The 14,732-nt window shown below is 35.6% G+C and overlaps 2 protein-coding genes across 3 annotated transcripts; both read right to left on the bottom strand.

Annotated features, from left to right (window-relative positions):
* Positions 1–2,443: 2,443 nt before the first annotated feature.
* LOC136230134 (uncharacterized) lies at positions 2,444–4,739 on the bottom strand. Its single transcript, XM_066019073.1, has 7 exons — positions 4,531–4,739; positions 4,194–4,451; positions 3,544–3,604; positions 3,348–3,472; positions 3,097–3,159; positions 2,886–3,010; positions 2,444–2,797 (listed from the first exon to the last, which is right to left on the bottom strand). Exons 1-7 carry the CDS (start codon positions 4,630–4,632, stop codon positions 2,650–2,652), a joined length of 882 nt encoding a protein of 293 aa, XP_065875145.1. The 5' UTR covers positions 4,633–4,739; the 3' UTR covers positions 2,444–2,649.
* A 376-nt stretch (positions 4,740–5,115) lies between these two features.
* LOC136230345 (trans-Golgi network-localized SYP41-interacting protein 1) lies at positions 5,116–12,459 on the bottom strand. 2 transcript variants are annotated; one of them, XM_066019397.1, is made up of 8 exons: positions 12,092–12,459; positions 11,817–11,981; positions 8,218–11,691; positions 7,259–8,120; positions 6,516–7,156; positions 6,157–6,310; positions 5,999–6,080; positions 5,116–5,586 (listed from the first exon to the last, which is right to left on the bottom strand). In XM_066019397.1, exons 1-8 carry the CDS (start codon positions 12,269–12,271, stop codon positions 5,484–5,486), a joined length of 5,661 nt encoding a protein of 1,886 aa, XP_065875469.1. In that variant the 5' UTR covers positions 12,272–12,459; the 3' UTR covers positions 5,116–5,483. The 2 variants fall into 2 exon arrangements, with proteins under 2 accessions (XP_065875469.1, XP_065875468.1); XM_066019396.1 differs by having other exon boundaries at positions 6,516–7,159; positions 12,092–12,458.
* Positions 12,460–14,732: the final 2,273 nt, after the last annotated feature.

The raw sequence follows: 14,732 nt of genomic DNA, 5'->3' as shown, positions 1-14,732 counted from the left end.
GTCATGAATATTGTCATCTACACTTCACATGTGTACCATTTTATCGTCGTTAGTAACAGATCACAAACATATGATTAGACATGAATTTTTTTTAAGAAAATAAAAAAAAAATATTTGTACAAGTTGGACAAAAAAAATTCAAATATTTGACCGAATTTATAAATATTAATTTTCAATTTTATTAATAAATTACAAAAAAAAATATGAAATCTCTTTTTTAAAACTACTGATATGTGCAATTGGTGTAGAATAAGAAATAAAATATCTATGTTTTCTAATAATATTTGAAATTGACCCAACTTGTCAATGTTATGGATAAATTGCTCTTAACTGCCAGTGTTATAGGTAAAATTGCATCATTTTAGACGTTAAGAATAAAATTATTCCTAGTTGTAAATATTATGGGTATTTTTTCACATTTTTTCCTTTTATAATTTCATCGTTGATTAATTTAAAACATGTCCATTTTAGACATTTTAAATCTGAACAGCAGCATTTCAATATAATTTTACCAAACACTAGTAATTAAACAACTAACAGCTTCCTGCAATTGCAAACAGCAAACAGGTTCCTCCTTCTTTTCTGTTACCTTCTCTTCTTGAGGATAGGATTGGGGTCAGTCTTCCTAGACTGATCCCGGGTTAGGTTTTTGTTTGTTTGTTTTTTTTTTCTTCCCTTCTTACCAAAAAAAAAAACAACTAACAGCTTACTGCAATTGCAAACAGCAAACAGCTTACTGCAACTGCAAATAGCTAACAGCAACCGCAACAGCTATTAGTTAACAGCTGAACCAAACGGGCCCTTAGGGCCTATTTAGTTCAGCTGTTAGCTAATATCTGTTGCGGTTGCTGTTAGCTGTTTACAGTAAGCAGAGTTATCAGCTGTTTAATTACTAGTGTTTGGTAAAATTATATTGAACTGATGCTGTTCGGATTTAAAATATCTAATATGGATATGTTTTAAATTAATTAACAAAGATATTATAAAAAGTATAAGGTGAAAAAATGCCATGAAATTGCTTTTGGCTACCAACATTAGGGGTATAATTGCACCATTTCAGACGTTAAGGGTAAAATTGCTCCTAGTTACAAATGTTAGGGATATTTTTATACCTTATCCTATTATAAAATAAAAAAATGTGTTGCACAAATTAATAAAAATAATCTATATAAAAAATAAAAAAAATTATTGAACGCAATAAAACTTTGTTCTCCCGATAATTACATTGTAGAAATATAAATAATGTTAAAGAACAAACATATTTTGTGGAAATAAGAAGGATAATTTTGTCAATAACATATAACTACAAACAACTGTTTATGAAAAGCTCCAAATAGGAGCTTTTCGTGAAACACTCCAGAACCCTGCAGTTTCTAGATAAAATACTAAACGTTGTGATTATATTAACCTAACCAAACGCTATATTTCCTGTGGTTGGAGTGAAACGCTAAACGCTCCTCCAAAAAGTTGAAACAAACACCCTCTTAGTTTAAAAATGCCTTATTATTCGGGCCTGTTTGGTTCAACTGTTAGCTAATAGTTGTTGCTGTTAGCTGTTTGCAGTTGCAGTAAGCTAATTACTAGTGTTTAGTAAAATTATATTGAACTGTTTCTGTTCGGATTTAAAATGTATAAAATGGACATATTTTAAATTAATCAACGGTGAAATTATAAAAGGAAAAATGTGAAAAAAAACATATAACGTTTACAACTAGAAATAATTTACTCTTAATGTCTAAAATGGTGAAATTTTACCCATAACGCTGGTAGTTGAGAGCAATTTTACCTCTAACATTGGCAAGTTGTGTCGATTTCAGATATTATTAGAAAACATGGATATTTTATTTTTTTATTATACATCAATTGCACATACCAGTAGTTCTAAAAAAGATATTTCATATTTTTTTTTTGATTTAATAATAAAATCGAAAATTAATATTTATAAATTCGATGAAAATATCGGAATTTTTTTTGTCCAACTTGTACTAAAGACAATATTGGAGTATTTTTGCACCTTATCCTATTATAAAATAAAAAATGTGTTACACAAATTAATAAAAATAATTTATATAAAAAATAAAAAATTTATTGAACGCAACAAAATCTTGTTTTCCGGTAATTATGTTGTAGAAATATAAATAACTTTAAAGAATAAACATATTTTGTGGAAATAAGAAGGATAATTCTGTCAATAACAACTAACTGCAAAACGCTCCAAGGATAATTTTGTGGAAATAAGAAGGATAGTTCGTGAAACGCTCCAAAACGCTGCAGTTTCCAAAAAAAAAAAAGCTAAACGCTGCGGTTATATAAACCTACCAAACGCTGTATTTCCTGCGGTTTGGAGTGAAACGCTTAACGCTCCTCCGAAAAGCTGAAACAAACGCCCTCTTCATCTCAGTTTAATTCAATTTGGTTATCAGTCCATGCTCACAATCAAGAATTCATGCTAAATAAGAACTTGATACAAATTTCACCATTCATAACAAACCGCTAACGGTAACATAACAAACAGCAAATGGGTTGTCTAAAACTAATGAAATCATAACAGTAAAGTCAGCTCTTCTTTCTCATTCCACATTGTGAATTAGCCTCATCTATTTCTATATACACGAAACAAGACACATAAGAAACCCCTTAAATCCATATCTACTCTACTGAGTTTGTCAAACCCTTCGATGTGTTGCGCCACAAGATCCCGCCGACCAGATTATTCAGTGCATGAGAAGCCATCGGTACAACGATGCTCGACGACACTATTGCAGCGTAGCCGTACACCAGCCCCACAAAGGTTGCCCTGCAACAATTAATGTCAATCCAAAATGTAAGGCTGTTTCAACACCATCATAATAGAATTCTGAGCATTGATTTTAGAAGATGAATACCAGATAGCAAAGGAGTATTTTCGACCGCTACCCAAGTGCAGAACACCGAATACAGAAGCAGATAGCAAAGCACTCTTCCAATCCATTCCGAAGATTGGTAGCAATGCACCACGGAAAAGGAGTTCCTAGCAATCCATGAGGGCGCGTGTTTACTTTGATATCATGATTCGCGTAAACTAAAAGGAAGATGAACTTTTGATGAATGACTAACCTCACTAATACCAGGCAAGAATGAAACTACAATGTAATCCAATGGTTCAAGTGATGTAAGGACCTAGAATGAGATATAGCTTTTATTAGATTAAAGTCTGGAAGTCACGAGGATCGATGACAAGGTTTATCCGGAATGAAACCAGAAAAATATAGTCAACATAGAACATGTTTACAAAGGCTTTACAATGTTCGTTTCGTATACTGCATTCACCATTCAAAAATACAGGCAAAAGCATTGAATTACAGTACCTGCTGATTGGCAGCTTCAGAAGATTCAGCAAAATCTGGCCATGTCTTGAGTAGCAAGTACCTACATGATGATATCAGTACAATGGTTCCTGCAATCAACTCGAGATGCCACGTCTCGAAACTAACTGCATTGACAGACAAAGAAAAAGAGTGAAACAATTAAACATAATGAAAAGACTGACAATAAAACTTATACATGAGACTTGTGTAGAGCAGTCAAGGATTCCCAATCCTTCCACTGATGTAACATGAGAACCCTGGAAATTGCAATTAGGAAATAACATTCAATACACATACTATTTACCGTGTTAAAGCAATAATTTTGACTCTATCGTACATCTAAACTTGTCAATTTTAGACATCCGACATCCATATATGCTGACATGGCACGAAACATGCTTTGACTCGGTGGTGTCATGTCAACTTTAAACTCTACCAAATCAACTAATAAAGATGCCAAAGGTTCAAAATTGGCAAGTTTAGGTGTTTGATAAATACAAATACAAGTTCAAAGTGTCAAACAGCAAAACGCGACAAATTTAGATGTAAGTACAAACTAAAGCAACAACTACTTTCTTTAGTTATTGCTGGAACTGGTGCAAGGCATGAACACCATTTCTCATAAATTACTGATTATAAATGAAACAATTGCAACAAAAATGATAATAATGTGTTACATAATCCACATACTACACATGATTATATAATATAAATGTAATAAAAATGATAATCTTGTCAATTGGATCGTGTCGAACGGTTATTTCTGTAAATCATGTTATCTCCTACAGAGACTAATAACAATAAAGAACTCAAATCTAGGAATTGAATTGAAAAAAGGGTAATTACCTGTCGAATTACTGTACCCAAAGCAGCAATCAAACCCGAAGTGAAAATACAAGCCTGAAGCACATCATTTCTGGAAGGAACACTAACTGATTTCTGAGTAATTTTATCATTATCATCATCAGAAGAAGAAAACCCATCCGATAAAACTCTGGTCTCATTCGCTAAACCCTTAAAATCGTCAGTCTGACTTTGCGATTGCCGATTTCTCCTCAACTTTTTCTCAGATTTACGCCTCGCAAATATGCCCACTCTATGATTCTGACAACAAATTGTGCTCGAGAATAAGCTCAAAAAGATGGGAAATGACGAAAGCAGAAATGGGTATATTTAATCTTACTGTAGTAGTAGTTGATTTGGGAGGAAGAAGCGTGATTGAATCATTGATGGCACTTAGTTTCCAGTTGCAATTCTGACAGGATAATTGAGTGAACAAATGCATCTTCAGTTTCCGATCTTGATTTTCTTTTAGGGTTTGAAATAACAAAATTACGATCTTGGTCGTGTATACAATCGAATTTGATGGTTTTAGAAATTATTTTCTGTTATCCGTTAATTCCTTTTCTCTCCTTGACATTGGGCTTTTGCCACGTGTACGATCACAGATCCAGTTATTCTGATTTAGTATTTCTTTTTCTTTCTGAAAAATGAAAATAGATACAAGCTTTCTGCATATACAATTAATCTATAATACGAAGAGTGATTACTATGATGCACAAACTCTTCTTCACTTGCGTTTTCGTGTTTCGTTTCCATATCTTTTCCACTTTCCATTACAGTTGCCTAGCTATATATTTTTTTCATTTTCCGTTACCGTGAAATATAAAACAATTAAAGTTCTAAGTGTGTTATATACATTGAATGTGACAATTGTAAATTAAAATAAACCAAAAAGCTAATGAGAGGCTAGATTAGATGAAAAATATTATTACAAGAACTAAAACAACTCAAATTAAAGTAGATGAACCAATTAAATAAATTTACATAGTGTATCACATGACAAATCTATCTCAAAATTCCAGTAGCCCTGACTAAAATGGGGGGAGAAAAAAAAAGGAAGTATTATTTGAATTCCCTGAACCCTATAAAATATGATTGCAGAGAAACAAAATATGGTAAGAAAGAATCATCTATCTATGCTACAAACAAATATCAGAGGTAGTGTAATTCAGGACCTACGAGCCCGGACAGTCTTGGGAAGACAGTTTCTATGGGGCATAGGCCTCCAAATGGTAACGGAGGCGTACAAAGGTTTCCTCATGCCGGACAGAGATTGGCCCTCTGTCATCTTTGTTACACTATGGTTGCCAGAAGCCACATATGCAACAACAGCCAATAGGCAATAAAACCCAGCCTTGCTCTTGGTCGATTCATTAGAACTCGACCACCGGATACCCTGCATACGTTTAAAGACACGCCAGTCAATTTCTAACAAAACATATATTACAGAGACAAACTGCTTGACACGACGATAAGAACAACCCTTGATTGACGGTTCCAAGATACATGCACCATTACACAATTGGAGACAGTAGTTTAACGATGCATCTTTTAACAATGTGTAATACACTGCTAACAGAGACCCTATGTCAATAGTCAAATTTTGAGAAAAAATGAACTACATTGTTTAAAATTAAGGCCAAACTTTAGCTATACAAATTCCATTGCGGGTGAATGATAATCGGTGAATGGTCATAATAAGAGGTTTGCACACAAAAGAGACAGTAAAAAGTAAAAATAGTTTGAGATTCTCTCATCCTACCTAATTCTAATTTTAGTTTTATGCACACAATTCGTTAGGAACTTACCATATTCCATCAACTCGATCGGCGACTGATTTTCCTTGCTTGGGGATGAGCCCTGATGTGTTGAGGGACTTGAAAACATGACCTGCCATAGGAAACACCATAAGATCTCTGAACCCTGAAACTCGTTATCTGATGAAAAAAAGCCCTAGTATGCAAACCTTTATCCTCATCCTTTTCCTCGTGGTTGATCAGACTCGCAGATTCTGAATCAACATTGAGAACAAGATGGTCAGTTGATCCTTTTCGCATAGTTCGCAATTGAGCAGCAGATGGAACAGGTAGTGCTGCTGTTGCATTCTTTCCAACTGGACCCTGTATAAGCATCAAGACGGCTCTTTAATACGTGCAGATTTTCTTTTTATTTTTCATAGCAGTTAATATGTGCAGATATTAGAAATATCATTTTTCTCCAGGAATGGACAAAGATATGCAACTGAAAAAGAGGAAATGACTTGAAAGTTTAACACTCTAAAGCAATGAATTTCGTAACAGAACATGATACGAAGAATATGTTTACCACATCTTCAATTTCGGATATCTCTGAGCCAGTAGGCAATGAAGGTGCTTCAAAGATGCTCCTTTCTTGTACAATCTCAGTTTCAACCGTTTTATTACAGGATGTACCATCAAGCAGCTTAACCTTTGCTGATAATTCCTCTACAATCTTCTGGCTCTCAAGCAACCTTGTGCCGAGTTCCTGAGCTCGGGAGCTTGAATTTTGGGCTTCCAAAAGCAAGGCTGAAATCCTTTTCTCAACTATTGGCAGAAGTCTTTGTACCCCTGCAGATTTTTGGTCTTCAACAACTTCAACATCTCCAATAATTTCTCTGAGTTTCTCTAAACCTAATGTTAGTTCAGACATTTCACTTTTTATCTTTTCAGATTCTTCATTATTTCTCATTTGTTTTTCCATTTCCTGCTCTAGGTTTTCAATTTCAAGAGCCTGTAATGACAGGGTTGATTGTAGCTTTTCTTTGTCGTTGGATAATACATCTATTTGAAAATGCAAGTTGGGTATATTATCAATGATATAAAACAATTTCTGTACATGACTAGAACTATGGGACTCCATATTTTCAACCGACTCTCCATAAGAAGATTCTATCTCCCTTATCTTGTTGAAGAGGGTTTTCAATTCAGATGTCGACATAAGAGCATCTTCTGATTCAATAACAGAAAAAACTAGTCAGAAAAAACTGCAAGTAAAACAGCTAAATCAAATGAAATCAGAAAGATCATATTAAGAAAAAGAAAATTGACCTTGGTCTCTCAGAGACTGATTATGATGTAAACTTGAAATTTCTGCATCTTTTTCCTTCAGTTTCTCCTCTACAGCTTGATAATCCCCTGTTTTGAGCCTCATCTCCTTGCAAGAATTTTCTAATGCTTCCAAATCCTTCTCTAATTCAGTAACCCTCATCTGAACCACACCCCTTTCTTCTATAGAATTTTCATATGCTTCTGTGACTTCTCCCAATTTCTTCTGCAAGTCTTCAATTGTGGCTGCTGCCGCATTACTTGTCCCCTCAAATTGTTTAAGAATATTTTGAGTTTTTCTTGTAGCCAATAACAAACTCTCTGCCACTTTGTCATATCGGCTGTCATCAAGACTCTGCTGAGGCTTTATTTCATCAGAGTTGACGTATTCTGCTTCTGGAATCATGCTATCATTTAACTTTACAAGCTCCGGAATAGAGCTCAGTTCGAGCAGCTTGTTCTTAACTTCAAATTGCAATTTGCCTGTGGCATTAGTACAAGCAGATAGTAAAACTTCACAATATCTTTCTAACAAAGAAATTGTCTTCCCCTGTTCCTCTTTCTGCATTTCCATGTTCTTCATTTCCTGTTTCACGGACTCCATGTGCTCAAAGATAACAGTTACTTCATCCTTGGTTGCCCTCAATTTTCCCAATAGAGCTTCAGCAAACTTGTCTGTAAAAGTAGAGAAACCTACAATATTGTCCATAAGAGTTCTATCTCGCAATTGGAACCCCTCAACAATCTTCTTAAAACTTAAAGAAATTTTATCAACATCAGCAGCATTCACATCATCATCTTCCATTTCTATGTTCACAATATTGCCAAGTTCATACGGGAAAGGTTCAGTCAAATGTGAATCTTCCTGTAATCAGTAGCAATGCCATAAGAGGAATGCCCATAAACTCAACTGATAACCCAAACAAAAGCAAAATAACAATGAAATTTAAAATGTTGATTACCTCCATGGCTGTGTCAACAAAATAGTCCTTCATTTCTTTAAGAATCAGATCCATGTTTCTAAGGTTCTCAAATTTTTTCTCGAAATGCTGTCTGATCATGGATACCAGACTCACATTTTTCATAAGCATTTGAAGGTCGCCGATGTGATGGATAAGCTCTGAAGACCTATTTTCTAAGCTGCCAGTGGTTCCAGCTAATTCGTCCATACATGCTTTCAACTTGGAGTTAAGTCCAGAAATCTCCTGCTCAGCAATTCTCTTTTCCTCTTCAAGCACTGAAATATCATTTCCTGTCTTTGATAATGCATCTTCCAATGACTTTATAGTTGTGGAGGCATCTTCCGCCCTAATAGCCTGCAATTCAGCTTCTTCTTTTAGCTTCTTTAGTTCACTCTCCAAACTAGTTCTGCCATCATGGACACTATTATTCTGTTCAGAAAGCATAGAAATATTGGCCTCTGCCCGAGACAATGTATCTTCAAGAGACTTTATAGTCATATAAGCCTCCGTCAGCTTATCAGTTTGAACAGCTACTTCCTCTCTCACTTTCTCTAACTCCGCCTCTGTAGCAGCTCTGCTCAATTGAGCCTCTTCTCTCTCTCCGACATGTAGAGAAATATTACTTTCTGCAAGAGTCAAAGCATCTTCAAGCATCTTTCTATTTGCACAAGCCTCCATAAACTTGCTGGTTTGTGTTTGAACTTCTTCATTTAATTTTTGCAAGTCCAGTTCAATGTTTTCCTTAGCAAGTTCTACTGCCCTTTTTTCGTCGCTTAGTTGAGAAACTTGGTGCTGGACACCTGACAATGCATCTTCTAATTGGGAAATTCGGTTCTGGGCATCTGAAAATGCATCTTCCAATGAATTTATACTTAGTTCTGCTTCTGCCAATTTCCCAGCCAACAAATTGGTTTCTTCCCTGGCTTCTTTTAACTCTTGTTCGGCATAGGACTTGGCTTGCTGGCATTCATTCACATATACTGCAATCCAATTAACTTTTTCTACAGGGTCTTCAAAAGATGAGTCAACAGGTAGAACAATATGGTCAACAGCCTCAATTACTTTCTGCAACATGTTATTACTCTCCAATAAGAACTGCTCAAATTGATCCTTTTGATTTTTCACATCAGCAAGATCAGCCTCCAATTTTGGAACTTGTTCCAGATCAATAGACAATTTATTTATCTGATCCCTCCATTCAGAAATAGTAGATTCTTGTTGTCGTAATTCAATCTTCAACTTCTCAATCTCTGAGTTCTTTTCATCCAGAGTAAGTTTCAAGTTTTCCCGATCTTGAACCAGTCCCTTGCCTTTCTTAACCGCCAAGGACAATTTCTCCTTAAGCAATAGAGATTTATCTTCCGATCGCTGGAGAGCATTCTGCAGAGCGTCTTTCTCCACCTTCAGTGCACCAAGTTCTGCAGATGCTGTGCTTAACTCATTAGACAGATTTCTCACCTGTGATCTCACTAGTTCATCTTCTTCTAGAAGTTTCTCACAGACCATCAAATCCTGAACTCTTAAATACAAGAGACTCTGCATTTTTTGGAACTCCTCAAGATCAGCACGAGAAGCATCAAATGAAGCACTGTTTTGTTCTTTTATCTTGCCAAAGCATCTCTCAACCAGTGTAGCCACATCAGAATTAGCATCTTGTATTTCAGCACCCTCTAGCAACAACCGCACCATCTGATCCTTCTCAGATGAGGCTTGATGTGCTTGTTGAGCAACCATTTCATATTTCTGTGCCAAGTCACCCAGCTGCATTTTAAGGTATTCCTTTTCTTGTACTTCTGCCAAAAGTGCAGCATTTAATTGTTCCATCTCCTTTTGTGCAGCATCCTTTGTTCTAGCAATCTCATCTTGGAACATAATAATTTCACCTTTCGCCTGGTCAACCGATGCCTTAAGCCAACTTATTCGAGTTTCCAAATCAGATGATGAAACTGTTTCTGGTAGATCAAGTAAAGATAATGCATCTTTCAATCTGTGGAATTCCAGCAAATTACTCTTAAGCGCATTTCTCTCCTCCACTGTCCATCTGAATTTCTCAACAGTATCTGCTGATTCAAGCTCAGCTGGTAAACTGGTATGAGACAGGATTTCTTCCAGGCTGTGAAGAATTTGGTTCCTTTGTGAAAGTATTTCCTGCAGAGATGCAACCGAATATACAAGCCATTTCAATCTCCCAATGATATCTGTTGATTCTATTTCATCTGAAATGCTAATCTGGGAAAAAATTGCATCCAAATTTTCAAAAATTGCATTCTTTTGTAACAGTGTTTCCTGAAGTGATGCTACCAGATCTACAAGCCATTGCAACCTATGTTCAATACCTGTAGAGAGAAGTTCTTCAGGTACACTGATCTTAGAAATTACTGATTCACAACTTTCAAGAACAATATTCTTTTGGGAAAGCATTTCCTGTAATGACGCAACCGAGTTTTCACATTTGGCCAACTCCCCTCTGCACCGCTCAGCAGCCTCAACAGCATTTGATTTCTCCTGCAATTCAACGAGAGATTTCTCAAGCTCACTGGTTTTCTCAGCCAGAGATTGTTTTAGTGAATCCCGCTGCTGAACCAATGCCTTTCCTTTTGTCACGGCCATGCTAAGCTTTTCCTTGGTATTAGCACACCTATTCTTTTCCTGGTCAAGCTCCACCTTTACTTTCTCAAGTTCTAAAACTGCTGTAGCTGCCATTGCCTTTTCCTTCTCAACTTCCTCAACCAATTTCCTATTTATATCCTCGAAGTGGCTAAGTTTATTCGACATCTCAGCTTCTGTTTTCTTAAGTTCCAGTAATTCACCACGGGCAACACCAAAGACTTTATCATATCCAAACTCCTCTTGCCCTCCAACATTAAATCCTCCCTCAAATAAGCACTGTCTCAGTTGATCAGCTTCATAAAGAAACCATCTGTACTGCTCCATTAACAAAGAAGTACCCTTCTCCACATGAGCTATCTTTCCCACAACAGAATAATCAAATAACTCCTGATTAACCACAGTGCTAAGTGAACCCAAAATCCTATCTGCAAACACATCAACACTATGTTCCACTTGAACCTTCACATTAAGATCTTCAATTTGCTGTTGGAGCTCTCTTATCGTTCTCTCACTCTGCAACTGCTCTTCCAAAGAAACTTTGACACGCTGAGAGCACTCATTTATCATCTCACTCAACGAAGCACGAACCGGTTTCCCTTTCGAATCCTCATTATCATCACCAGGCAATGATTGTTTATTTGTCAAATCTCTGAGCTCTCTTATCATGTTCTCAGTCTGCAACCGCTCTTCCAAAGAAACTTTGACACACTGAGAGCACTCTTTTATCATCTCACTCAAGGAAGCACCAACCGGTTCCTCTTTCGAATCCCCATTATCATCACCAGGCAATGACTGTTTATTTGTCAAATCTCTGAGCTGCTGTAGAAGATCAGCAACCTCTTCAACCAAATCTTCTTTTTCTTCCTGCATCCAACCAAATAGAGAAAAACAAAATTCCACACGTTTAACTAGAAAAACATCAATAATAATATAATATCATCAATACTCTGGGGTAAGTACATGAATATATATAAAAAAAAAAAATGGACCTTGTTCTCATTTGAAATAGTATCTTGATCACCGAGATTGGTATCAGCTTGGATATCTCCGTTGTCCATTTCCTGAAACTGATTGTCTTCAATATCATCAGCTGCATCAACGAACATCTCTTCTTTGCTCTCCACATGATTAGAATCCACCCCTGGTTCTGATTCCTGCATTTAAGCATAGACTCGCTTCCTCAGCATACCAATCCACATACACAAACATAACGAACAAATTGGAAAATTTACAACACGTAGCGTATATAAAGCACGTCGAATACCTGATTAATGGAAGATTCAGGATCGATAGGTCCATTTGATTCCTCTTCCTCTTCCTCTTCCGCTTCCTCTCCCGCTTCCTCTTCCTCTTCCTCTTCCTTTTTTTCTTCTACTTCTTGCTCCATATGATCTCCATTTTGGAGAGACTCCTCAACTGATTCATTTCTTTCTGTCTCTGACATCTCAATTCTAATCAATCATATAACCGAATTAATAATAAAAAATAACTTGAAAATATAGGATCTGCAAGTGGGAATGAGATTGGAAACGAAACCCTAGAATTAAGAGCTGAATAAATTATTAAATTGGGGATTTTGACATTAAGGAACTACAAGAGACAAGATGGAAGCTGGATTTGAAGTCATTTCAATGATTAATTGATTTGGTGACGGTGGACGAAATTCATTTTATTTGGATCAACGGCTATGAGAAAAGTGGAGCATGTGATGATTGTAAGTGCGGCAGCAGAGTAATATTTCTGATTTTTCCTTGGGTTTTTGGAACATTTTGTTTTTCTTCGTTTAAGTGTAACTTTCTTCTCATTTTTTCTTTTTTTTTTTCTTTTTTCTTCTCAGATCCGTCCTTACCATTATCCACCGTCACTTTCTTCATTGTAGCTCTCTAAACAGATCTAATTAGAGGAGGAAGAAGGAAGCCTCCAATTTATATTTTAGTCTTCGTTTTCGTTTTAAATTACTTTTTCTTATTCGTTTGAAATCTATATTTCTTCTTGAACTTCTATTTCCGTCAGATCTACAACTGTTCGCTATACTTCTTTCTTTTAGTCTTTTTTCGGTCTTAGCAAGAGCGGAAAAGCTTCATCTTGTCCGTAGATCTATAGATCTGCGTGGTTGCAAAAACAGAAATGACTCAGATCCGAACATCCGGAGGAGCCTAAATGATGAAGCATGGATTACAGAGGTTTTTCAACGGGACTTGACTTACGAGAAGAATATGATTTCTATGTTTATTGTATTTTTACCTTTTATGGTTATTATTGCTCTTTGTAGTCTTATATTGCTCTTTGTAGTCATTTCTCTTCCCTTTGTGGAGCTTATACTGGCTATAGCCTGTATCGGTTTATTTTCGTGCTGTATGTTGTACCTTTTATATCAATGAAATGAGATATGATATTTTTATCAAAAAAAAAAAAAAAGTGAACTGTCAACTGTAAATGGTCCCACTCCTTACTCCTACATAGATGTTTAGGAAATTATTTCAAAAAAGCCAAAAATAAATAAATAACAAAACTAGATCGAGAGAGGCTCATTGATTATTATATAACATATTATATATTTAAATTATTTTATTCAAGAATTACTCATAATAGTCTTTATATATATATATATATATATATAATATTTAGACCAGTTTTTTTTTCTTTCTTCCTATTTTTACCCAATAACTCGAAGTGTTTGGCTTTGTGCGAATTCGAAGTGCTTTCCATCTCTGCGTTTATTTTTCTCTATGTTTCTTCTCTTTGATTTCAATGTCAAGAAGCGGCAATAAAATACGAATATACTGTGTTTTTGCGATTTCATTTGGTTTAGGATTCTGTGTTCTCGTTTCTTATGTTTTTGCGATCTTGGTTTAGGGTTTAGGCTATAGTTGTGTTTTCGTTAGTTTATAGCTATATTCTGCGAAATGAGAAATAGTTGGAAATGATAGTGAAGAGTTAACTTGGTCTAGAAAACTACTTCGCAAATATGAGTTTCCTTCGAAGTTTTGGCCCAACCGCGAAGCAAAATCATCGTGGTTGAGCCAAAACTGTGAAGAAAACTCGTATTTGTGAAGCCTTATTTCCCTTCGCGGTTGTTCAAAACTGCGAAGCTATGAGTGGTTTTCGATTTCGCAGTTTCACTCCTGCTTCGCGGTTTTGAGCAACCGCAAAGATAAATACACATGATTTGTTGGTTCCTTATGAGGTTAGATTAGTTCCAAAGGGGAGTAAATTGAACTATTGATTAATTTTACCCTTTTATAAATTTTTCTCACTTGAAGTTCAACAGCACAACACAGAAGCAAATTTCAGAATCAGAGGCAAATTATGTTTATTGAGTTGATCAGTCAACAAAGCTTGATTATGCTTCTGACTTTTACGCGAGGAAGAAATCTCACTCAAAGGAGCTTCTGTATAGGCTTAAGGTTAACAATCTATTGATGCACAACAGTCGGAGCTTATATGTGAGATGATTAGTTTAGAGCATGCAATATCAGAAGTAAGTAAAGGTAGAGTTAGAAGAGAGTTACATAAAAATTTATGCTAGTTCGGCCTCTTGCCTACATCTAGTCCTAATAATACATTCTTCTAAGTTTTAATCCACTACAAAACTCTTTATCAGTAGAGCACAAACCTTTACAATAGATATAGAGGTTCTCTAAAGTACATTTCTTTATAATCCACACAACAATTTATCTCCCCGGATGTTTACTTATAACCGAAGCAAACAGAAGAGCTTCTGATCTTTTTACAATAGATGATTGGTTCTAATATAAAACACAGATTAAGTACTTTCTCTCTATTAAATTACACAAGTATGAACTATGAATGTGTATTTCACTTTTTCACTTGAGTGTTTGAATCTCTTTTTGTGTTGATTATCAATAGTAATAAATAAGCTTTTGGTTTGGCTTTTATAGTGG

The sequence above is a fragment of the Euphorbia lathyris genome, chromosome 5 (assembly GCF_963576675.1).
Source record: "Euphorbia lathyris chromosome 5, ddEupLath1.1, whole genome shotgun sequence".
Classification (NCBI taxonomy): domain Eukaryota; kingdom Viridiplantae; phylum Streptophyta; class Magnoliopsida; order Malpighiales; family Euphorbiaceae; genus Euphorbia; species Euphorbia lathyris.
Note: the sequence above shows the minus strand (reverse complement) of the source record. Positions and strands in the feature narration are given on the sequence as shown.